Source organism: Bubalus bubalis, chromosome 15, assembly GCF_019923935.1.
Source record: "Bubalus bubalis isolate 160015118507 breed Murrah chromosome 15, NDDB_SH_1, whole genome shotgun sequence".
NCBI classification, from domain to species: domain Eukaryota; kingdom Metazoa; phylum Chordata; class Mammalia; order Artiodactyla; family Bovidae; genus Bubalus; species Bubalus bubalis.
Genome location: NC_059171.1, coordinates 1362480 through 1387591, shown reverse-complemented (window position 1 = coordinate 1387591; position 25112 = coordinate 1362480). Strand labels below are relative to the sequence as shown.

Below are 25112 nucleotides of genomic sequence, written 5' to 3'. Positions count from 1 at the left end.
GTCCATGGGGTCACAAAAGCCAGACACAACTTAGTGACTAAATCACCAATCTCCTCCAAGCCACTGGTTCTTCAAAATACCGGAAGCTGTTGACGCTTGGATTTTAGTCCGAACTCTTCTACTAACTTGGGCAAATCATTTAATTTCTCTGAACCTGCAATGCATGAGACAGGGTGCTCAGGGCTGGTGCACTGGGATGACCCTGGGGGATGGAATGGGGAGGAGGTGGGAGGGAGGTTCAGGACAGGAAACACATGTACACCCATGGCTGTCTCACGTGAATGTATGGCAAAAACCACCACAGTATTGTAAAGTAATTAGCCTCCAATTAAAATTTAAAAAAGAATTCACACACAAAAAGAATTTCTCTGAACCTGTTTATCTATCTTAAAAAAAGAAAAAAGAAGGAAGCTGGGATAGCTAGATATCTTCTGCTACTTCCAGCTCTAAAATCTAAAGTTTCTCTCCAGACCCAAACAAGCCTGAGATGAAAATTTTAAACAGATTTTTGAAGAGCAAATCTTGAAGTAAGGATACGTGTTTCCCAATCCACACTCCCCCTTCCTCAATGAATATTTGTTGGGAAATATTCAAAGTTATATAGGGTGCACTGGATACTTTTACAGTTCTTGTCCTTAGCACAGCTTTGTCACTCATCCACTCTGAGTCGTGTGGTGTCACGTCAGTGGCATGGCATCCCTTTAACCCCACCTAGAAGAGCCTCTCTTTTCTCAGTACCTTTGAAGTGACTCATCAAGCACATGAAGCTTCCTACCTCCCCATGGAATGACCACAAGCTTTCTTCAGGATATGTGTTAAATGAGTCTGTGTTCTCTCAACTGAGGGGCCCTAGGCAGCTCAGTGCACACTCAGGACTTGAAGAGCTAGAGACCTTTTTTTCTGCCAGAACGTTCTTATATCATCAAGTAACACTGGTGTAGAATGAGTCAGGAATTCAGACACACACACACACACTCCTGAGGAAGCCTTCCACAACTCCAATTTCGCGGAAGGAAGATAAGCACAGAGGGCACACAAGCACGCAATCTCCCAGAAAACCGGGTATTTTTTCTAAGGACTAGGCGACAGGACTTCCACCCGAAGAAACGCCGAACAGATCAACAACCCCTCCTCTGGCTCCGGACGCTCGGAGTGCCCAGTCCCCCTCGGCACGGGCCACACCCCCACCTGTAGGCCCCGCCCCCTCCCCGCCCATTCCCCGCGGGGACCGCCTCGCCCCGCCCCCGCCCTACGTGCAGGCCCCGCCCCACCCCGCCCGTTCCCAGAGGGCGCCGCGCGCCGCCTCGCCCCGCCCCCTCTGCACCAGCCCGCCCCCGTCCCTCCCCCTCCTCCCGCCCCCACCTTCATGCCCCGCCCCCTCCCCGCCTGTTCCCAGCGGGCGCCGCGCACCGCCCCGCCCCCTCGCCCCGCCCCTCGCCCCGCCGCCCCTCCCCTCGCCCCGCCCCCTCTGCACCAGCCCGCCCCCGTCCCTCCCCCTCCTCCCGCCCCCACCTTCATGCCCCGCCCCCTCCCCGCCTGTTCCCAGCGGGCGCCGCGCACCGCCTCGCCCCCTCGCCCCGCCCCTCGCCCCGCCGCCCCTCCCCTCGCCTTGCCCCTCGCGCGCGCGGAGATGGCGGAGCTGGACGTCGGGCGGCACTGCCAGGTGGAACGCTGCAGGCGGCTAGGTGATGCGGCGCCCCAGCCCCGGCCTCGGGGGTCTGGGCCGCGCTCTGCCTCCGGGGCGGCGGGGCGTGAGGGCCGCGGCGCGGGGCGGAGGCTGAGAAGGGGCAGGGCGTGTCCCGCGGGCCCTGCAGTTGGCCGGGTCGGAGCCTTTCTGGCGGCCCTGGGGCCTGGGAGCGGCTTGTCCCCCTGAGGGGCCTGCGCGACTCCTGGAAGCATACCCGGCAGCGCCCGCTCCGGTTTCCAAGGCCGCCTCGCCGACGAGCCGCGCGCGCCCGGGAGGGAGCGCGTTTCGGTGTGGAAACCGGGAAGGTGCCCCGTCCCGCCGCGGCGATCTGGGTCGTCCACAGCCCTTCCGTTGTCAGGGAAGGACTGGGCTGGGTCAGCTTTGAGCCTCGTTTTTGCTGGCTGCTCAGGGGACGGACTTCCAGTGAAAAGGCCGCAAGCATTGCCTTGGGAGCGTGTCTGTGCGCTCTCAGCTCTGTCTTCTTCGGCTCTGACTGTATCTGACTCAGTAGACGTTTACTGAGCACCTGCCTTGCTTCTGGCCCACGTAAGGGTCCAAGACATCGCCATTTCCACAGAAAAGCTCTCAGGGTAGTTCGCTGCGTTTTAGAGCTTTAGTCAGGTGATGTTCTGTCTCTGCTGAACTGAGAGGCCTTGTGACACACGGAGTCCAAGCTCACGGCCAGTGGGCGTGTGGCACAGGCCCTAGGAATGTGCAGCAGGCAAGTCCTGAAGCCGAGAGCCACACACAACGCCGTCTGTCTCTGGTACCCGGCTTGCACTCCAAATCGGTGCTATCACATCTGGCTCGTGCTGTTACACATCTCGGGGCCAAACAAGTTTTCTCTCCCATTGCAGCTTCAGTCGTTGGTAGCAGGTACCCTGTCACTATTGAGAAGGGCTCTGGGGGTTAGCCCAGAATTAGTGGGGGTGCTCCAGTTGATCAGTGATGACCTGTTGTGGACGATGGGCTAAAGGGCTCAATCCCTACCAGGTTCTTGTTACTTACAGGACTCTGATTGTAGCTTTCACCACTGGCTGTGATCCTCTGCCATTCAGTAGGCAAGGACCGATGTTTCTTTGCAGACTCTCATAGGGAAGCTTAGCCTATTGGGTTTTGACCATAAGTGATGTAATTCTGGTATACCTGATTATCAAGTCCATGATATCTACCATCTGTGACATAGTTCATCTTCCCTTCCAACTTCAGGTGTCTCTTAAAATGTATGCACTGAAATGAGGCCAGGGTCTGGCTCTTTTGGAGTTTGGATTTCTCGCAGTCTCTAGTGGAGAGCAGTTAAGATTTAGAGGATATTGTGAGTGTACTCGGAGAAGGCAATGGCACCCCACTCCAGTACTCTTGCCTGGCAAATCCCATGGACAGAGGAGCCTGGAAGGCTGCAGTCCTTGGGGTCCACTAAGAGTCGGACACGACTGAGGGACTTCACTTTCACTTTTCACTTTCATGCTTTGGAGAAGGAAATGGCAACCCACTCCAGTGTTCTTGCCTGGAGAATCCCAGGGACAGGGGAGCCTGGTGGGCTGCTGTCTATGGGGTCCCACAGAGTTGGACACAACTGAAGTGACTTAGCAGTGAGTGTACTAGATTTCATTTAGCTTCCGGATGAATAGAAGCATGGTGTCAAGTGTTAGGAAGTTACCTTAACTCTTACCCCTGGGTCCTCTTAGTTTCCATCTAATACTTAGTTGGTCACCAAAGTCTCTAAAAGTAACAATCATGCACATTTTCCCCGTTTTAAAGAGACATACGAGTTTTGCAGAGTAATGTATATTTCAGTTTTCTTCTCTTTGACAAATGTTTATCTACATACCTGGTATGGAACAGATGCTTACAATATCATGCTTTCAGGACAATAGTGACAATGCATTAAGCTCACTTCTCAGGTGAGGGAGGAACTATATTAGAGTCCTCTTGTCCCACAAGCAGCAAGTAGCCACGGGTCCCTTTGGGTTACTGTGCATGTGTGTTAAGTCACTTCTTTCATGTCTGATTCTTTGTGACCTTATGGGCTATAGCCTCCAGCCTCGGTCCATGGGTTTCTCCAGGCAAGAATACTGGAGTGGGTTGCCATGCCCTCCTCTAGGAGATCTTCCTGACCCAGGGATTGAACCTGTGTCTATTACATCTCCTGCATTAGCAGGCAGGCTCTTTACCACTAGCACCAACAGGGAAGCCCTGGGTTACAGTAGGACCTCTTTTTTCTTACGGGTTAAGATACCCTGTGGGATGAGATCTTTTGGAGTAATAGTGGCTTTCTCGTGAGTGCAGTACTTTCTGTTTTCATTTTGTAAAGGCAGTGTGATTAGATACATCCAGCCTCACTTGTCTGTGTTCTGTAATTTACTATGAGGTACATTGAAAACAGATTAGAGAATGGATGATTATATTCAGTGATTTGTGGTCAGTTGCCACGTCTAAAAACAGATACTTTCGTGTGCTTTCCAAAAATTCATTTCCTGACTTAATTGTTGCTTAGTCCTAACTTAGTTGTTCCTTAACAGCAAGGAAAGAAACAATGCAGGACTAAATTTTTCACTATCAATCCATCTATTTAATTTCTGGAATGTCTTTGAACATGTCTCTACCTAGTCACCCCAGGATTTTTCTCAGAGTTTGAGTCTATTCAAAACAAGTGAATTGTTGTAATTATTCTTGTTAATTACAGTTCTTATCTTACTATTATCTTTTACATATCTCATTTAGTTTTTACAATTACCCTATGAAGTAAGTGTTGCATATAACACAGGTATGTACACACAATAGATATACATACACACACGTATACATATCTACACAGGTGCAATGTGCTTATATCCTATTTTTATCTATATTACCTAACAATATATTTTTGATTTTGTATACATATACAATACCATATACTGTATCTATATCCATATATATATCTAGTGTGTGTGTATATATATATATAACCCAGAGCTCTACTGTTAAGTAACTTGCCTAGCATTGCTAGATTAGTAAGCAGTGCAATCAAAATTGAAATCCAAGATTGTCACTTCAAATGCAGGATTTCTGTGATATATGTTCCTCAGAAGCAACATCTGGTAAATATGGGAAAAACACTCACAGAACTTCTTTTTTTCTGATTTAGTCTGTTACTGCAAGTAACATTTCTCTCCTGATAATCTGGTTATTCAGAGCACTTGAGGTTGTGTTGGCTTTTGCTGCAGCACCGCTCGCTGCACTAGGATTCTGTTCAAAAGGAAAGCTCTGTAGCCACAGTTCAGTGCCTGACTCCTTTTTACTTAAGAAACCTGAGTCAAAATCAGTTACTGACCAGAACATATAACATTTTCCCTTTATTTTAGATTTTCTTCCATTCGTATGTGATGGATGTTCAGGAGTATTTTGGTAAGTTAAGTTTTTATGCAGGATTTAGGAGTAATTTTAGTGTTGATATGAGATTTATTTCTAAAAAGCAGAATGATTTAAATAGTTTGTACTTTAGCCATTGATATCTGATATTCACTAGAATAATCACTTGAGGGAAAAACAGATTAGTCATAGGCTCTGATTACTTATGCATATATGTGGCTAGTCTTTAAACTTTCTAGAGTTACGTGTGTGAGTTTTATGTAAAAGTTCTGTGTATTAATCACAAGGAGAGAATATATCCAGAATATAAAGAATATGGCTTTTAAAATCCAATTATGATTATTAGTTTTTATTTTTATTAGTACAATGAAAAGAGTCCAACCTATATATTTCTTAAATTGGGTACTATATGGCCTTTGCATATATATTACATGCAATGTAAAACCTGGGAAGAAACAAGAATTTTGGAAAATGTATTTTCAATTAAACTCTCAAGTATCAGGCATTTAATATATTTAATAGAGCACTGAAAATAAATTCTTTTCAGACAATAGTTCAGAAAGACTTATTAGAAGTAAATAAATATAGTACATATGTTTAAGTCATTCAGAACTAGAATACTGCTTTGACATATTATTATTGGTTATTTTTGAGAAATAAAAGGAATCAAAAGAGCCTCTGTGTTTTCACATACCTTAGAACACTCAAAGTAAAAAGGTAATTGAGGTGAATTATTTGCACTCACATTGAAGTGGAACAGTAGTTGGGTTTTAAAACTTATGAGACTATAGGCACTCTGTCTTTTGTTTGTCTTTTCAGCTAATTCTTGTATGCAGAGTTGTTAATGTGGTGTGAGTGTAATTAATCTTAAGGATTTAACCATTAAAATATCTCAAATTTCTGCAGTTATCTTTAAGTACGTTATTTGATTACATTTAAATAAACACTTTTTTGTTGTTGTTATTTAAGCCTTGAACACAGGAGCAGAGAGTCCCATAGCTGTCCTGAGGTATGTTAATATCTCCTACAAACGTGTTTGTATTTCAGAATTAGATTCTATTTATCTGTTTACTTTGGTTGTGCTGTGTCTTCCTTGCTGCTCACAGGCCTTCTGTAATTGCAGAGAGCAGGGACTTCTCTCTGGTTGCAGGGCGTGGGCTCTAGGCACCGAGCTGCAGTGGGTGCTGTGTTCAGATTCGGGCTCGTGGGCTTCAGTGGCGGTGACTCCCAGGCCCCAGAAGGCACAGGCTCCGGTAGCTGTGGCGCATGGGCTTCAGTTGCTCCACGGCCTGTGGGGTCTTTCTGGACCAAGGATCGAACACACGTCCCCTGCATTGGCAGGCGAACTCCTGTCCACTGTTTTGCCAGGGAAGTCTTGATTCTGATTAAAATTTGGCATACTAAACTGATTTATAAGAGACTGTTACTTAATATTTTTTCCCAATTTGTTTTAAAAATAAACTTGCCTACTTGGTATTTATAAATTTTTATTCTTATAATTCTCATTCCTTTATACTACCGTTCTGTGGAGGTAGCCCGCTTTTAGCTTCAGGCTCTGTATTTCTAAATATGTAATGGAATTAACATCCTCATGTGCTCCCTCCAGTTCGCTTCACTGTTGTGCTCATTTTCACCGGTGCCCGGGGTTAGGATTTTGTGGTAATAAACTGTGCTGACTCCATCAGCCTTAGATCATCAGGAGCAAACCTGCAGTCCAGCAAAATCCCTACCCTAATTCTGACCACGTCAAAGATTAAAAAGAGCTGTTAGATAAAAGCCAAAATACCATCTTTATGACATGTAAAGAATAAGTTGAATGATGAAGCTTAATGTAGAGCCAAAAAGATCTTCAAAGAAAATCCAGAATTAGGTGGATTTGCCACCTGTCACAGCAGTGCTGCACCAGGTTAGGCCTCTTAGGAAATAAAGAGAAAGCTGAGCCTAATTAATTTTCCTGAATTTGTAATCAGAGAAGTTGCTCCACCTCCTTTGGGTCAGAGGTCGGCTGGAAGTTAAACTGAATTCACTCCATTTGGAAAGAAGCATTTGCCTGCCATTTTGCAGTTGATATTTATTCCTTCCCACCATTTACCAAACACTTTACCAAGGATTTTTACATCTGTTCTCTCAATTTTAAAAATTAAGATTAAATGAGCTTCAGTCAAAATCTGGCCTTCTGAAGTTTTGGTGATTTGAGGGAAATAAAAATTAATTAACATACTGGTATTACTCAGGATTAACTGGAGAGAAATACTCAGAGTCATATAGTAAACATTATTTCTCACGTAGCTTATAAATCTCTGTGCTTTCTTTTTTCTTGTGATATAATTTGCTTTCTGTGAATGTCTCATAGAATGTCTCTCAGTTAGATCTTATTAATTAAATAGTGAAATAAAAATCTTCTACCTTTAGACCATTGAAATGAATTTGGAAAAATGGTTAAGAAATTACTTCCAATGAGATGTAACTATATTTTTATAGAGGATACCCTTTGGTCATGGATTTCAAGCAATTACCATTGACCCTTGAATGACACAGGTTTGAACTGTGTGTGTCCCCTTACACGTGGATCTTTTTTTTTTCCACTAAATATGTGCTGCACAAAGCGATGAACCTGCATATGCAGAACTGCAGCTATGGAAAGCTAACTGTGAAGACATACTTGGATTTTTAACAGTGTGGGGAGTTTGTACCCTAACTCCTGAGTTGTCCAAGAGTCAGCTGAGTTCATTTAACTCTAGAAACCTGGTTACTTAGTACTCACAATAGCCTAAGTGACCTGGATTTTTTTTTCTTAATTTCATAAAGTCTCTTTCCTCTGGTGTAATATTTGCTGGTAATGCAGCAGGTGGCACTAGTGGTAAAGAGCCTGCCGCCAGTGCAGGAGGCGTAAGAGGCGTGGGCTCTACCCCCGGGTCATGTGCAGGAGGCGCAAGAGTAACCCTCCAGTAACCCTCCAGTGCAGCAGGCGTAAGAGGCGTGGGCTCTACCCCCGGGTCATGTGCAGGAGGCGTAAGAGTAACCCTCCAGTAACCCTCCAGTGCAGCAGGCGTAAGAGGCGTGGGCTCTACCCCCGGGTCATGTGCAGGAGGCGTAAGAGTAACCCTCCAGTAACCCTCCAGTGCAGCAGGCGTAAGAGGCGTGGGCTCTACCCCCGGGTCAGGAGGATTCTCTGGAAAAAGAAAATGGCAACTTACTGCAGTAATCTTGCCTGGGAAATCGAATGGACAGGAGCCTGGCGATCCCCGGTCCATGAGGTTGCAAAGATAGGAACCAACTGAGCATACACACAAAGAATATTATATCTTTGTGGAAACTGTTTTTAACTCTGTGTATCATGGAAAAATATAATTTTAAGTGTTCTTTTACATATATTTAAGCCTCTAAAATCAGTGTGGAAAGTGGATATGACTTTTCATGTGAGGAGTGATGGGCTGATTTCCCAGTCTGTGAAAGTCACTCAGTTGTGTCCAACTCTTTGCAACCCCACAGACTATATACAATCCATGGAATTCTCCAGGCCAGAATACTGGAGTGAATAGCCTGTCCCTTCTCCAGCAGATCTTCCCGACCCAGGAATCAAACTAGGGTCTCCTGCATTGCAGGAGGACTCTTCACCAACTGAGCTATTATTGGGCCATTGCTGTGTAGTACGTTACAAAGTAGAAGACTAAAATCGTGGAGGAGGACAGAGTAGTCGTTTTAACCTGACTTAGAAGATAAACACGCCACAGTAGGGAAAATTTGAAAATGTGGGGCAGTCAGCATAGTAATCGTTCTGCACACAATTGTTCTAATCTGTGCAAGATTGTGTGGGTTGCTTTTACAAGTTGAAGCAAAAATGCTCTGGATATCGAGAATAGATTTGTTGATTTGCGTTTAATGTGAAATATGATGCCATACCCCCCTTCCACCTTTTCAGGTGACTGTAATCAACGAGAGACTGAAGTCAGACACCGGTACATCTCACCCATGCTCCTTCAGGGACTGTGCTGAGAGAGGGCTTGTGCCCATTATGTGTCCTTCCTGTGAGAAGAGCTTTTGCCTGAGGTGACCACTAAGACCGTTCAAACTGTGTCTGTTAAAGTCACATGCAAGCACATGAACTACTGTCCCTCTCCTGTCGCTCGCAGACACCGTCACCAGTCAGATCACGAATGTGAAAACCTGGAAGTCCCTAAGCCTCGTATGGCTGCCACTCAGAAACTCGTTAAAGACATTATTGGCAAGTATCTGGAAAGCGTGTTTGTTGTTGACTTACTGCCGTATACTCTTGAGTTCAGAGCCCTGCTTCTGTCAGCTTGCCGGTTATGGAAGGTGCTGTTAGCAGCCCTGATGGTTATAACTTGCTGTAGATTTTGAGGACATTCTTGTGACAGTATTTTTCACAAGTCTTACCTAGCCAGTGGAAATTTGGAAATTCCATGGAAATATCCGGTAGATGTTCTCTTTTGCTGGACCACTTCTATCAGCTGGTTAACCATCTTGGCTAGAAGTTACATTCATGAAGCTAAAGTAGTGGTTTACGTTCTCCAAAGACTAAAGTTAGGACTTCCTGGTGGTCCAGTGGTTAAGAATCCTCCTGCCAATGCAGGGGACACGGGTTTAATCCCTGACGCGAGAATATCCCACATGCTGTGGGGCAGCCAAGCCTGTGTGCCCTAGAGTCTGTGTTCCTCAAGAGAAGCCTAAACACCGCAACTAGAGAGGAGCCCTCTCTCAACACAACTAGAGAAAGCCCGTGTGCTACAGCGAAAACCCAGCACAGCCAAAAAATAAATAAGTAAAAATTAAATGAAAAAATAAAATGTAAAACTATTAGAAAAAATCTAAGAAAATGAAAGAAAAAGATCCCTTTTAAATAAAAAGACTAAAGTTTAAGCCGAGTCAGCTGTCCTCTGAATGCTGCTGATAATCTGACATATGAGGAAAGAATAGTATTTGTGATGTTGACCAGTGTCACTGCCAACATACTCAACTGAATTTTCATTTTATATTAAGGATAATCAGATCAGATCAGTTGCTCAGTCGTGTCCGACTCTTTGCAACCCCATGAATCACAGCACGCCAGGCCTCCCTGTCCATCACCAACTCCCATAGTTCACTCAGACTCATGTCCATCGAGTCAGTGATGCCATAATAATTTAAATTCTATTAATTAAGTAAAAAATCTTCTGTAACACTTCTCTGTAGAAGTGTTAGTGATTGCTTTGGATTAAATAGATTTAAGTTGGAAAGAAGCACATGTAACTTAAGTTTTTTAATGTGCAGCTCACGTCCACTCAGTGCTATTTTTCCATTGTTCTTGTAAATATCTACAAAATGAATGTGGTCTCCATATATCTCTGCTGCTGCTGCTGCTGCTGCTAAGTCGCTTCAGTCGTGTCCGACTCTAGTATATGTAATTCATATATGTTTCAAGGCCACAGTTAATAAAACTTTGGAAAATGTGCAAGTTCCTATTTGCTTATATCCTTATGCTTGCTTCTTAGATTCCAAGACAGGAGAGACAACAAGTAAACGACGGAAAGGTGCAAAAAATAGTGAAACAGCTGCAAAGGTAGCACTGATGAAATTAAAGATGCATGCTGCTGGAGACAAATCATTGCCACAGGTTGGTTTTAGATATTTAGGAAACAAAAAAGTTCCAGATACGATTGGAGCCCCCTTTGTAGTCTTCCCTTTCATGAGTAACAGCTAAACCTGAACTCGATGTGTATCATTTTTGATATTAGAAGGTATAAGCCTGCATAAATAATAGTCTTGCAAGTTTTTTTTGCATTGTAGAAATGGCTGTAAGCCATGTGTATCATTCAACCTTTTTCTTTTACCCTTGGTATCATGTTTTTAAACATATATCCGTGCTGATATGTTTAGTCTCTTTCATTCATTTTGGTAGCTCACATTTTTCTGTAGTACGTATGTACCAGTTTATCTATTCTCTTAGTGAACACGATTCAGATTCCTTTTCCAAGCTGTTTGCTGTTATAAACTGTTCAACAATGAACACCCTGTGTATACATGGGAACATTTCTCTAAGGCAGTTTCTTTCAAGCTCCGTATTATCAACTACATTTTCTATAACTATCCAGTGCATATGTACCTACATACATACCTTAACACAGTTTTAGTAAGTAAGATCTAGCCTCATGAGGATGTGTATCTACTCTGATATTTAAAGACTGTTGACTTTATAGCCCCTGAAGGATTGAGACCATCAACTTGAAAAATGATATTCCAGGGAACATACCTAGAAATAGAAAACTGGAGAATGGGGTTTGCTCATCTTTGGCTTTATTAGATATTGTCAGTTTTTTATTGTCAGTAATTGTACTAATTTATCTCCTTCTTGCAGTGTCTGAGTTTCCTGACAGTGTTGGGTATTATTCATTATTACCAGTCTGACAGATTGAAATGACACATCACTGAGGTTTAAAGTTGAATTTCCCTGTGATGAGTGCGGTTCAGCTCCTTTGCATATGTTTATTGGCTTTTGACTTTCTCCTGTGAATTGCGTATCTTCTGCTGGGTTGTTTGGAACTTTTAAAAAGGTCTATAAGGGTCTGTATATTCTAAGTTCTGATCTTTTCTTGATTAAATCAAATCCCTTATGATTATACAGTGGAAGTGAGAAATAGATTTAAGGGACTAGATCTGATGAACTGTGGACTGAGGTTCGTGACATTGTACAGGAGACAGGGATCAAGACCATCCCCATGGAAAGGAAATGCAAAAAAGCAAAATGGCTGTCTGGGGAGGCCTTACAAATAGCTGTGAAAAGAAGAGAATGCAGAGTTCCAAAGAAGAGCAAGAAGAGATAAGAAAGCCTTCTTCAGCGATCAGTGCAAAGAAATAGAGGAAAACAACAGAATGGGAAAGACTAGAGATCTCTTCAAGAAAATTAGAGATACCAAGGGAACATTTCACGCAAAGATGGGCTCAATAAAGGACAGAAATGGTATGGACCTAACAGAAGCAGAAGATATTAAGAAGAGGTGGCAAGAATACACAGAAGAACTGTACAAAAAGATCTTCAAGACCAAGATAATCACGATGCTGTGATCACTCATCTAGAGCCAGACATCCTGGAATGTGAAGTCAAGTGGGCCTTAGAAAGCATCACTAGGAACAAAGCTAGTGGAGGTGATGGAATTCCAGTTGAGCTATTTCAAATCCTGAAAGATGATGCTGTGAAAGTGATGCACTCAATATGCCAGCAAATTTGGAAAACTCAGCAGTGACCACAGGACTGGAAAAGGTCAGTTTTCATTCCAGTCCCAAAGAAAGGCAATGTCAAAGAATGCTCAAACTACTGCACAATTGCACTCATCTCACACGCTAGTAAAGTAATACTCAAAATTCTCCAAGCCAGGCTTCAGCAATATGTGAACCGTGAACTTCCTGATGTTCAAGCTGGTTTTAGAAAAGGCAGAGGAACGAGAGATCAAATTGCCAACATCCGCTGGATCATGGAAAAAGCAAGAGAGTTCCAGAAAAACATCTATTTCTGCTTTATTGACTATGCCAAAGCCTTTGTGTGGATCACAATAAACTGTGGAAAATTCTTCAAGAGATGGGAATACCAGACCACCTGACCTGCTTCTTGAGAAACCAATATGCAGGTCAGGAAGCAACAGTTAGAACTGGACATGGAACAACAGACTGGTTCCAAATAGGAAAAGGAGTATGTCAAGGCTGTATATTGTCACCCTGCTTATTTAACTTATATGCAGAGTACATCATGAGAAACACTGGACTGGAAGAAGCACAAGCTGGAATCAAGATTGCCGGGAGAAATATCAATAACCTCAGATATGCAGATGACACCACCCTTATGGCAGAAAGTGAAGAGGAACTCAAAAGCCTCTTGGTGAAAGTGAAAGTGGAGAGTGAAAAAGTTGGCTTAAAGCTCAACATTCAGAAAATGAAGATCATGGCATCCGGTCCCATCACTTCATGGGAAATACATGGGGAAACAGTGGAAACAGTGGAAACAGTGTTAGACTTTATTTTTGGGGGCTCCAAAATCACTGCAGATGGTGACTGCAGCCATGAAATTAAAAGACGCTTACTCCTTGGAAGGAAAGTTATGACCAACCTAGATAGCATATTCAAAAGCAGAGACATTACTTTGCCAACAAAAGTCCGTCTAGTCAAGGCTATGGTTTTCCTGTGGTCATGTATGGATGTGAGAGTTGGACTGTGAAGAAAGCTGAGCACCAAAGAATTGATGCTTTTGAACTGTGGTGTTGGAGAAGACTCTTGAGAGTCCCTTGGACTGCAAGGAGATCCAACCAGTCCATTCTGAAGGAGATCAGCCCTGGGATTTCTTTGGAAGGAATGATGCTAAAGCTGAAACTCCAGTACTTTGGCCACCTCATGCGAAGAGTTGACTCATTGGAAAAGACTCTGATGCTGGGAGGGATTGGGAGCAGGAGGAGAAGGGGACGACAGAGGATGAGATGGCTCGATAGTATCACCGACTCGATGGACATGAGTCTGAGTGAACCCCGGGAGTTAGTGATGGACAGGGAGGCCTGGCGTGCTGCAGTTCATGGGGTCGCAAAGAGTCGGACACAACTGAGCGACTAACTGAACTGATAAGGGTGTATATTCTAAGTTCTGATCTTTTCTTGATTAAATACGTTGCACATATCTTCTCTCAGTCTATAGCTTGTGTTTACTTTGTTTTTGATCTCTTTAGTGATACAGACTTTTTAAATTTTAATGCACTCAAATCTATTAATTATTTCTTTAGGATTGTAATTCTTAAAATGAGTTTTTTACTTACATTTTCCTTTAAAAGTTTTATTGCATTTTTTTGTTTAGCTTTTTATTCCATCTGGAACTTAATTGTAAGTAAGTAGAGGTAGAGATTTATTCCTCCCCCTCTCAACCAATGGGCTACTTGTCATAACGTAAGAAAGTGAAGCGTTCATCCTTGTAATGTTGCTCCTGCTACACGCCAGCTTGTTCTGTGAATGTGGGACTCATCTGGGCATCTCAGTTGTGCTCCTTTGGTCTGACTCTCGGCATCAATATTGTACTGTGTTAATCGTAGTAGCTTTTACAGTAGTAAGTAGAAGGCTGTCCTCCTCATTCTTGGCTTCCAACTGTGTCTATTCTTGGCCATTTATTCTTTTGTAAAAATTTTAGGATCACTTCGTCCTGTTCTGTGAAATGCTGATTTTGATAGAAATTGTGCTAAATTTTAAGTAAGAGACAGTGGACATCTTTAAAATTTCATTCCTCCTATTCATCTCCATAGTCTATCCCAACTCTATTTAGGTCTTTATGTCTTTAAATAACATTCTATAATGCCTACCATACACATTTAGATGTCTTAAGTTTATTTGGCTCTTCATAACTTTTGCTGCCATTATAAATGGTAATTTTTTTAAATTAACATTTTCCTAATTTGGTTATTGGTGGTTGTTGTATAATGTCTTTCTATCTAGCAAATAAACTCTGATGGTTCCCATATTTTGTAGATTTCCTGTCTGGTTTTCTGTGTAGTCACATCTTCTGCAAATGGTAATTTTGTGTGGTTTTTGTTTTCAAATTTCCTTCTCCGTCACTCTTGCTCCTCCTTACTACTCTTGTGTCACTGCGTTGGCTGAGCCCCCGCCACAGGGTCAGACCACGGAAGTGACAGCAGGCTCTCCGCCTTGTTTCTTTCTTTTTTTTAATTTTTTTTTTTTTTTTTCCCGTCTTGTTTCTGACTTCAGTGCAAATAATTCTAAAGTTTCATCACTAAATATTATATTTGCTGTGGATTTTTGATAGTAGCCTTCCTTGGGTTAACAGTATTTTTCTATTCCTAGTTTTCTAGGAATTTGTATCAGGAATGGGTATTAAATATTGCTATAATTTTTTTCCTCCATCTAGTAAGATGATTATCTGGAGAAGGCAGTGGCACCCCACTCCAGTACTCTTGCCTGGAAAATCCCATGGGTGGAGGAGCCTGGTGGGCTGCAGTCCATGGGGTCGCTAAGAGTCGGACACGACTGAGTGACTTCACTTTCACTTTTCACTTTCATGCATTGGAGAAGGAAATGGCAACCCACTCCAGTGTTCTTGCCTGGAGAATCCCAGGGACGGGGGAGCCTGGTGGGCTGCCGTCTATGGGGTCTCACGGACACCACTGAAGCGACTTAGCAGCAGCAGCAGCAGCAGTAAGATGATTATATAGTTTTTTTCCCTTATTAATGTAATGAATTACATTGATCATCTTCTGTTGTGAATCACCCACATATTCTCAGATAATCCACTTGACTCTGGTATATAATTCTTCTGAAATGTACTGCTAAACTGATTCACTCATATATTATTTACTGTTTTGTCCTGACATTAGTAACAAAAAAAACTAGTTGAGTAGCTTTCCTCTTCTCTTCTTTGAAATAGAGGCATATTGTTCTTGAAGGTTTGGTAATGGTTGTTACAACCTTCAGGTTTGTTGCCTTTTGTAGGGGGAGAGTTTTGAATACTAATTAATCTGTTAAATAGTTCCTTGGTTTATTTGGATAATCTATGTCTTCTGAAATATATGTTGGTAAATAACATTTTTCTTAAAAATTTCTGTTTAATACAGATTTTTCAGCTTATTGTTACGTTCCCACATCTCTGTTGTGTCTTTCATTAGTCCTTCTTCATATTTTTCACTTGTACTTTGATTTCCCTTTGAACAGTCTTGCTAGGGGTTTGTGTTTACTTCTTTAATTTGCATTTTAGTTTTTTCAAAGAGTCATGTTTTGGTTTTATTGACTTCTCTATCGTTTCTTTGCTTTCTGCTTTACTGATTTTGTTTTTATATTATTATTTCCTTTTTTTGCTTTGCTCAGATTGTCTCTGATGTTGTTTTTCTAACTTCTCACATTGAATGGTGAGCTTACTTTTTCAACCTACTTATTTAGGTGTTTTTCCTAGGGGAGGTAACTTTATTTTGGGTTTCCCGTGTGGCACTAGTGGTAGAGACTCCGCCTGCCACTGTAGGAGACACAAGAGATGTGGGTTCAGTCCCCGGGTCAGGAAGATCCCCTGGAGGAGGGCATGGCAACCCCTTCCAGTATTCTTGCCTGGGAAATTCCATGGACAGAGGAGCCTGGCGGGCTGCAGTCTATGAGGTCACAAAGAGTTGGACATGACTGAAGTGACTTAGCACACATGCATGCAACTTTATTTTAATACAATTTCAAACGCAGAAAAATTCTGGAATAGTACAAAGAATGTTTTCATACTGGTTACCCAGATGTTCCAATCACTTACATTTTGTCGTGTTCGTTTTTTAATGTGCAGTCATTCTGTTTGTCCACGTGTATATGTGTGTGTGCGCTCACTAACTTTTGGTCAGCCTGATCTATCAGGTTCTGAAACAGATGGTATTAAATAAAATCTCTCACTGTAGCTGTGGTTTTGTCAGTTTTTCCCCTATAATTCTTAATAGTTTTGCTGAGTTCTATATTATCAAGTACATGTAGTTTTTTCATCATTATGTCCTCAGTATGAATTTTTTGCCTTAAATCTATTTTGAATTATGATGTTTCACTACGTTTCTTTTGGTGAATATTTACTACTATGTGTGTATTCCTTTGTATTCAACTTTCTGTGTTGTTTTATTTTTAGAGTGTTTCTTGTAAGCTGTATGTAGCTGGACTTTGTTTTTTTAATCCAATCTGATAATATCTGTCTTTTATAGGTGAGTTGAACCCATTTATATTTACTATGATCACGAGCATCTAAATATATTTCTTCTGTCTTACGTTTTTTTGCTGATTGTCCTTTTGCTGTTGTTATTTATTTCCTTCCAGTCATCTTTTGTAGTGATTGAATTTTCTATATTCTCTTTTATTCTGCTGGTCTAGAAACCATTGATTATAAACTTCTTTCAATAATTTTTTTAATGTTTCTTTTTCGAAGCCTTCCTTATTTTTCAGTTATAGAAATACTACATACTTTTAACAAGGGTAATTTAAAAAGCTATATCGGGGAAAAAGCCAAACACACCCTCCTGTGTCCACGTTCATCCCACTAAAGCATGGTTGTCAAGTGAGGGTGGTTGTGCCCCTCGGGGAGGCCTGACAGTGTCTGCAGACAGTTTTGGTTGTCACCCCTGCGCACGGGGACGCTACTGGCACAGGAGGCAGAGGCCAGGGGTGCTCTCGGCACGGGACAGCACCCGCAGGAAAGCACTGTCCAGCACGAGGTGTCAGCAGTGACATAACTGAGAGGCCTGCTCTAGAGTGTCCAGTTCTTTTATGACTTAAAACATAGTAGCAGAAATTTCTGTAGCACTTACTTTGTTCCAGGCCCTCTTCTAACACATTTCATCCTCGCAGCAGGCTTGTGAAATATATACTATTATCTCTGCCTAATAGATGAGATAATTGAGGCACAAAAATGTTAAGTAACTTGGTAGTAACACAGCTAGTAAGTGAAAATTGCGAACTGGAATCAGGTGGACTGGCTCAGAAACCATGTTCTTAGCACACTTAACACTTTACCACAGAGCGTGCAGGTCTGTACATAGAACTTTTCCCCCTGCATCGTTAAGATTTGTGTGTGTGTATACATGTATGTACTGACATAAGTTATTTATATATATCCACACCCATGTATATATTTATATATGTATATATATTTTACATAAAGCAAAGTATCTACTGGTATATGTATGCAAAGATATAAAGAGTGCTTTAGGATCATTATTTCATAAAAAGGGCATCATATTCATTTAGTCAACACTTTTTTTGAATACCTGCTATAAATCAGGCCCTGGGGATATGACAGTAAATTGTTAAAGTCCCTGCCATATAGAGTTTATATTCTAGTAGGAGGAGATGGTTATTTAATGTATACTACAATTTTTAGATAGTGATAAAGCCTAGAAATGAAAATAAAGCAGTTTTCAGATAGATAATATGTTCTTTCAGCTCTGTATATTCCTCTATAAGTTTCTAACAGCAGTTCCTCCAAGGGAAATAGTATGGTTTTAAATCATTTTCTTTGAAAGATGGATAATCCAAGGTATCCTGAGTTTCGTTGCCTTTTCCTGTTAATGAACATTCACTTCGTTTCCCATTTGGGTGACTAGTTTCCTATTTCTGATTTCTTTTGTCTGTGAGATAGATTCCCTGGAGTATGTTTGCCGAGTCCAAGGGTATGTCGATTTTAAATCCTTATAGATGTTGTCAAGCTGCTTTACAAAGAAGTTGCAACAATTTACATTTTTACCATCAGTAATTAGGATAGTGAACTTTTATTGACTGACTGTATCATGCCAAGCATTGTCTTGTGGCTCTGGGTTTTTTACCTCCCTTAATACTCATGACTATCCCATGATATATCATTATCCTCATTTTACAGATGAATAATCTGAAGTGTTAGGATCACTTGCCTGGTCAGAACCTGCCATCTGCCCTGTTTGGTACACTGCCTCTTGTGGTCGCTCATGAGCACACCTCGCCCCTCCCGTGGTGTCCAGTAACCGTTTAGATAATCTTTTTAGATGTGTTCAGTCTAATGGCTGTGAAAAGATATCTTCTAATTGTTGTATACTGTGGGTTTCCTTGACCATTGTTGAGTTTGTTGTTGTTGTTCAGTCACTAAATCGAGTCCAACTCTTTGTGACCACATGGACAGCCGCACACCAGGCTTCCCTGTCCTTCACTGTCTCCTGGAGCTTGCTCAAACTCATGTCCATTGAGCAGTGATGACATCCAACCATCTCATCCTCTGTTGCCCCCTTCTCCTCCTGCCCTCAATCTTTCCCCGCATCAGGGTCTTTTCCAATAAGTCGGCTCTTTGGGTCCTTGCATTCAGTAGCCAAAGTATTGTTCAGTTTAAGTATCTTATTATGTTCATTGGCCATATATGAATGCTCTTCCCTGAACTGCCCGTGCATATCTTGTGATCATTTTTCTTTTACATTGTTATTTTTATTTCACTTTTATTTTGCTTGGTCAACTGTGGATATTGGAATAGAATAGATATTGATCCTTTACCTATAATCAGTCTGCTTTGGAAACTTTTTTTCAAAATCTATCAAATAATCTTGATTTTACTTATGTACCTTATTGACATATCAGTGTTCTAAATTTTTCTAGGGTCTGTCTTTTCTTTCATTTCTGGTTTGGTTTTCTTAGGGTTTTAATTTTTTGTGTTCATCTGTCTTTAATTGGTCTGGAATTTGATTTTAACATATTCTATGAGCTAAGGATATTTTCTTCCGGTTGTTTAGCTCCTTTGCCCACTAATTATTAAATAAATCATTTTTGTCCTAGTAAATTGAAATACCAAATATCACCTTCATGTTAAGTTCAAGATTTATTTTTTACTAGGTTTGTTTTTGGATTTCCTATTCTAATCCCTTATCTGTTTTTTACTTGTATGTTAATACCAAGTTGACTTCATGTAATAACTTTATAGAATGTTCTAACATATGACCATGTAAATCCCATCCATATTTTCCCATATTTTGTCTTAGCACTTCTTTTTTTTCTTTTGGTTTATTCATCCATATGAACCTTACGATTATTATATACACTTTTTTTTTTAAATCCATCTTGGGATCTCTATGGTTGTCATAATGGGACAAGGTTGTCAGTGACAGACTCCAGCAAATACTGCTGAAGGATGTAGGCTCTTTAAAAGCCAAAATGGAGAAACGGAGAGAAATCATTATGAAAAGCAAAAAAGAACACAGCTTGATCGTAGAATGTAGTTTCTTTTATCTGTCACTGTTTCCCACAAGGATGTAGGCTGTGAATAACAGTGCCTACAGAAGCCTGACTGCCTTCTCAGGAGGATTTCTTACCTTGTTGGCTTCCTCCTCTTTGTGCTGGGGATTCTGGCTCCCTCCCTACCCACCAGGTGTAAGTAATTGGTACAAGACCTCCTTCGTATTATTAGGTGATTTCTGCAAAGTTAGGTAAAGTAAACTCAATTTCCCAGCAGCGTCTATTACTGAGGATCATTCCTGAGGGTTTCTCTGATTTTGCTTTACATGATATATATTAATTTTGAGAGAAATGACATTTTTATAACATTATCTTCCTGTCTACGAACTTTATGTCTTCTCTTTTATTTAGATATTTTATTGCCATCTGTAACATTTTATATGTTTTTCTTCATCTAAGTCTTATTCCTTGTTGAATCTGCCTGCAATGCAGGAAGTGTGAGTTTGGAAGATCCCCTGGAGGAGGGGCAACCCTCTCCAGTATTCTTGCCTGGAGAGGAGAGGCTCCTTGCATGGGCAGAGGAGCCTGGTGGGTTGCTGTCCATAGGGTCACAGAGAGTCGAACATGACTGAAGCCACTGAGCACACATAAAAACATCTCTAATTATCTTACAGATTTTCTTTCTTTGGTGAACAGAATATTTCCCTGTACCTGTTTCCAGAACTTACTGTTCACATAGGAGGAAAAAAGGTCTTGATTTCTGTATATTCATTGTATTCAGTCACAGCATCGAATCATCAAGTTCTTTTATTTATTTTATAAGTTGTTTTGTTTTTGCCTTTGATTTCCTAGGTATACAATTACATCCCATTGACAAACAGCTTTAGTTTTCACCTTTCAATAATTAGTTCATTTTCTTGTACTATGTTATATATAATCTCCAATATAATGTTTTGTAATAATGGTGATAAGAGGCATGTGCTTGTATTTAAAATTTTAATGATTAAATACCAATTCTTCTCTCAAAACCTAAAGTTACTTGAGATTGTATCCTCTTGAATAAGACCAAGAATTTGACATGTTTTCTGCAGTTGAGTATCTCCCATCTCATTGACTTTGTTTACACATGATTGTTTTTAAATCAGTTGCTGTTTAAATTTGCAGTATATTTTTTGAGTTTCTTTTTTTCTTAAGACTCACTTTTAATTTGGCTCAAGCACATTCTTTAGTAGTTCATTCGTCAAGGGTCATTGTGGTAAACTCAGTCTTTTTTGTCTGAAACTGTGCTTATTTTCCCTCACTTGAGCTGGATTGTCCGTTTGCCTCTCAGCTCTTCTAATAGACTGTTCACTGGCCTCTTTTGTTTATTGTTTGGGAAGTATGTGCTGTGGATCTTGCTCTTGTTGCTCTATGGGTAATCTATACCTTTTTTGTAACTTAAGATTTTTGTCTATGATATTTGCAGTTTCAGTGCAAGGTTTCTAGGTATGATTTGTTTCAATGACACAGCTTGACCCTTGAGGTACATTTTAGCTGTTGATCCCTTACCCTTAGAAAATTATTGTTGTTTTCTTTCTGAACATTGCTTCCTTCTCTTCTTTTCTGAAATTCTTATTGGACATGTTTTGGGGATTTATAATTTCTACCTTTATGTCTGTTTGTGTTGCCTTCTAGATGACTGCCTCAAATCCATCTTTCAATTAATTAAACCTTTTTATTGAATATTATAGAAATTTATTGTTTAAGTTTATTTCAGAAACTGTATTTTTAAGTTTTTTTAAATTTCTAATTGGTTCTTCATAGCTTTTCATGGTTCATTTCTGCCTGTTTTGGTTTTATAACTGTTTGTTCTGTTTTTATGAATATTATTCTTTAATTTTTCTCATTGTTCATCCTAAATAGGGGCTTCCCAGGTAGCTCAGTGGTGAAAGAATCTGTTTGCCAATTCAGGGGACACAAGAAATGCCAGTTCGATCCCTGGGTCAGGAAGCTTCCCTGGAGGAAGAAAGGACAACCCACTCCAATATTCTTGCCTGGAAAATCCCATGGACAGAGGAGCCCAGAAGGCTACAGTCCGTGGGGTCACAAAGAGACACGACTAAGTGACTGAGGACCCACAGATATCCTAAACAACTCTTTAAAATGTCTTTTTCAAGTTTAGTTTCTCCTACCCATAATAAGCTAAGCTCTGATGTGTTTGGAAGTTTCAGCTTCTAGCTTCTGCATGTTTGTGTTGAGGAAGAGATTCTGTGTCTCTCCTAACTGTCTCACTCACCTCTCCCCGAGTCTTGCCTTTTCTTCCACAGGCTCACCTACCCACGCCCTCTGTTCCAAACCCAAGTCTGAGACTGACAGTTTTTGCTTTTGCTCTGCACAGATTTTCAGCCTACTGCAGATCCACTACTGAGCTAGAAGGCTTTGGCTTTGTTCCCCCTCAGGAGGTTGTGTCTGCGCTGTCTCGCCTCCCTGAATGGCAGCTTTGTGAGCAGCAGCCTAAGCCGGCCTGCAGCAGTGACTTCCTCAGCCTCCTCTGCTGGGCCCATCCCAAACAGGCCGCTGCCTCCAGGCAGTCAGCCAGAGGCAGGGGCCCCTCGCCCTGTGGCCTTGCTTTTTCTCCTTAACCCGCCTCTTCTGGGCCCTGGGGCCTGTGGCTCAGCCCTCCTGCTGTCACTCTGCATTTCTGTTTCATTTTGGATACTCAGACATAGTTATTTTTTTACTTTTAGGTGAGGGTATATCTTTTAAAATTTCTCTTTTCATGTGTATGCTTTTATTGCCATGTTTCTGGAGCAAGAACTGTGAGGTTACAGAGTTGTCCCAAAGCTTGAATTTCCCGTAATTTCTTCTTTGCCTGTTATATGTAATAACACATTCCACTGGTCTTTAACAAATCTAAATTTCTTAGTGCTGAGATGGAAATTGTGTTGAATCTAGTATTTCTTAAAATAATTGTGATCTTTCCCTATAACTGAGAGACCTTCCAGTTATGCCAAAATATTTATTGTAGCAGGAATTGGTCTATAAAGCCAGCACTTTTTAAAAGTGATTTTAGGAAAAAAGAGTAGCTCAGAAGCTAAATACCCTTGCTTCTATTCTTGTTTCTTACATTTGTAATTTTGCAAGAAAATGCAATATAAAGGAAGCATATAGGGTATAGAATACTAGAGGAACCATCTCTGAATTTCTGAGTCTTTCTCTTTTGTTGATGTGGTACTTTTCTGATTTTTAAAGTTTCTTTTTTTCTCAAAGGCCCTGCTATCTAAGTATGTAGTGAGGTCTGTTGGGGATTTTCTCCCCGGAACTTGGAAGCGACGAACCTGAAAGAATGACACTCGGACAGTCTCTTGCAAGGACTGACAAGTTTATTTCTGCCGTCAAGCCTTTTTATATAAGCAGGAACAAAGAGCTTAAAGTATACGGCCAGCAGAGTGCATACAGGGTTAACACATAATCGGCAAAAACATTTCAAGGACAGCGCACTCTAAGTGACTCATGTGCTTATCCTACAACCCGTTTTCTCAAGTAACATCCCTATTTATTATTAAATCTTGGCGCTGAACATAACCAAAGGCAGGAGATGTTTTTCTGTCCGCAGTACACAAAGCCGGGGTGCTTCTGGCCCTTTGCCATTTTCCCAAGGACTTTCTCCTAATTCGGCTATTTTGTACTATGCTTCCCAACAAGGTCTTTCAGGTGAACAGAAATGTATATGTATCAGGAATTTTTCAGTTGTAAGAGACAGAAACGTGACTGAAACTCACTAGCCATATCTTCTCTTGTATAATGAGAAGTAATGCATTAATCTGGTCTCACGGGATGACTGAAGTCCAGGACTCAAATGCTGTTGAGAGACGCCATCTGTTTTCTTAACTTCTCTCTTTCTGTTAGACTCACTGTTTTTCCTCTGAAAAAACTTTTCTACATTGGTTCAGGAGTGGCTGAGAGGCATGGGGGATAACTGTAGAAACTTTTGGATGTAATTTAGCAAGACTTAAAAAAAAAAAACCCTCTGAAAAAAATGTTGCTCCTCCCTACCCCCAGGTTTTGAATGCAAAATCCCAGGAAATGGTTAGCCTAATTTAGGTCACATGCCTATTTTTGCACAGATCATCCAGACTAGTGAGAGAGTCATTTCCTAGGCAGGTTGATAAGGAGTCTAGGGGTCCCCAAGGAGAGAGGGGTCTGGAATTCTCAAGGAGGAAGAAAGGACAAATGTTTTTTTTCCTTCTTTACATTCCTTAGGATTATATAACATTAATGTATCCTGCCTGAGGACAGTCTCTGGATTAAACCTTCTGGCTAATTCTGTTATCTTAATATGTAAATTATGGGAGTAGGTCTGGTGAGGTCTTTACAACCTCCAGACATTCTTTGGATTCATTGGAGAGTATAAGACTTCATTGCTAACACTAGCAAGTGGGTACTCTTTCTGCCCCCTTCTGATGCCTATGTCAGAAGCTTTCTCTATCTCCTTTATACTTTAATAAAACTTTATTACACAAAAGCTCTGAGCAGTCAAGCCTCATCGCTGGCCCCGGATTGAAATCTTCTACTCCGGGGGCCAAGAATCCCGGTGTCTTCACATGATTCAACAACAACCTTTCACTAGGGACTTGGGTCCTCTGCCCATGCATTTAGATGGATGCTGGGCTCTATGATTGTCTTCCCACTCAAAGGTGTGTCATCAGAGGATAAGCCTTCTCTGGCCAGGAGAAGCAAGGAAGAGATGTCACCAGACAAAACCAGATGTCTACCTCATGTGTATAACCTGTATTTTAACTTTTTATCTTTACAGACGGAAAGAATTTACTTTCAGGTTTTCTTACCTAAGGGGAGCAAAGAGAAGAGGAAAGCTATGTTCTTCTGCCGAGGGTGGAGCGTCGGAAAGGCCACAGACTTCGCAGCTTCTTTAGCCAGCCTTAAAAATGACAACAACAGACTAACAGCTAAGGTAACAACAGGGTGTAACTTTCCCTGGAAGTTGTAGAATACTCTATAAAGCATGTTTATTTACTGCATATGATGTATTTCTGTCTTAACAGAAATTGAGGTTATGTCACAGTGTCTCAGGAGAGGCATTACCCTTGGATCATATTTTGGAAACGTGGATTGCTAAGGAGGATTGTCCTTTGTACAGTGGTGGAAATATTATCTTGGAATATCTGAGTGATGAAGAACAGTTTTTAAAAAATGTTGATTCTTACTTGGAATAGCCATGCAGGGACTCAAGCCAGAAATCACGAGGAAAATTCATCGTTCGTCAACTTCTTTTACTACAAATACTATGTGTGTGTGTGTGTGTGTGTATAAAAGTTCCTTTCGAATGCCATTATGTCATAATTTATATTATTAGTCTTCTATTAAATTGAATTTGAATTTTTGTGTTTTCATGTGTA

At 41.2% G+C, this 25112-nt stretch overlaps 1 protein-coding gene across 2 annotated transcripts; it reads left to right on the top strand.

The window, feature by feature from the left end:
• Nucleotides 1–1573: 1573 nt before the first annotated feature.
• On the top strand, nt 1574–25096 carry ZFAND1 (zinc finger AN1-type containing 1). Of its 2 annotated transcripts, none has more exons than XM_025264966.3 (8): nt 1574–1685; nt 5035–5077; nt 6011–6050; nt 8964–9091; nt 9175–9266; nt 10534–10655; nt 24512–24667; nt 24759–25096. In XM_025264966.3, the coding sequence occupies exons 1-8, from the start codon at nt 1631–1633 to the stop codon at nt 24927–24929; spliced, it is 807 nt and encodes a 268-aa protein (XP_025120751.3). In that variant the 5' UTR covers nt 1574–1630; the 3' UTR covers nt 24930–25096. The 2 variants fall into 2 exon arrangements, with proteins under 2 accessions (XP_025120751.3, XP_044784432.2); XM_044928497.2 differs by lacking the exon at nt 1574–1685 and adding an exon at nt 2255–2563.
• Nucleotides 25097–25112: the final 16 nt, after the last annotated feature.

What these genes read in the sequence shown, in the direction of transcription:
- ZFAND1 (XM_044928497.2), top strand. Translation starts at nt 2,398, where the DNA reads ATGTGCAGCAGGCAAGTCCTGAAGCCGAGAGCCACACACAACGCCGTC. An exon ending in GGATGTTCAGGAGTATTTTG is followed by an intron (nt 5,078 to 6,010) that starts GTAAGTTAAGTT and finishes TTGTTATTTAAG; the next exon opens with CCTTGAACACAGGAGCAGAG. An exon ending in GAGACAAATCATTGCCACAG is followed by an intron (nt 10,656 to 24,511) that starts GTTGGTTTTAGA and finishes TTATCTTTACAG; the next exon opens with ACGGAAAGAATTTACTTTCA.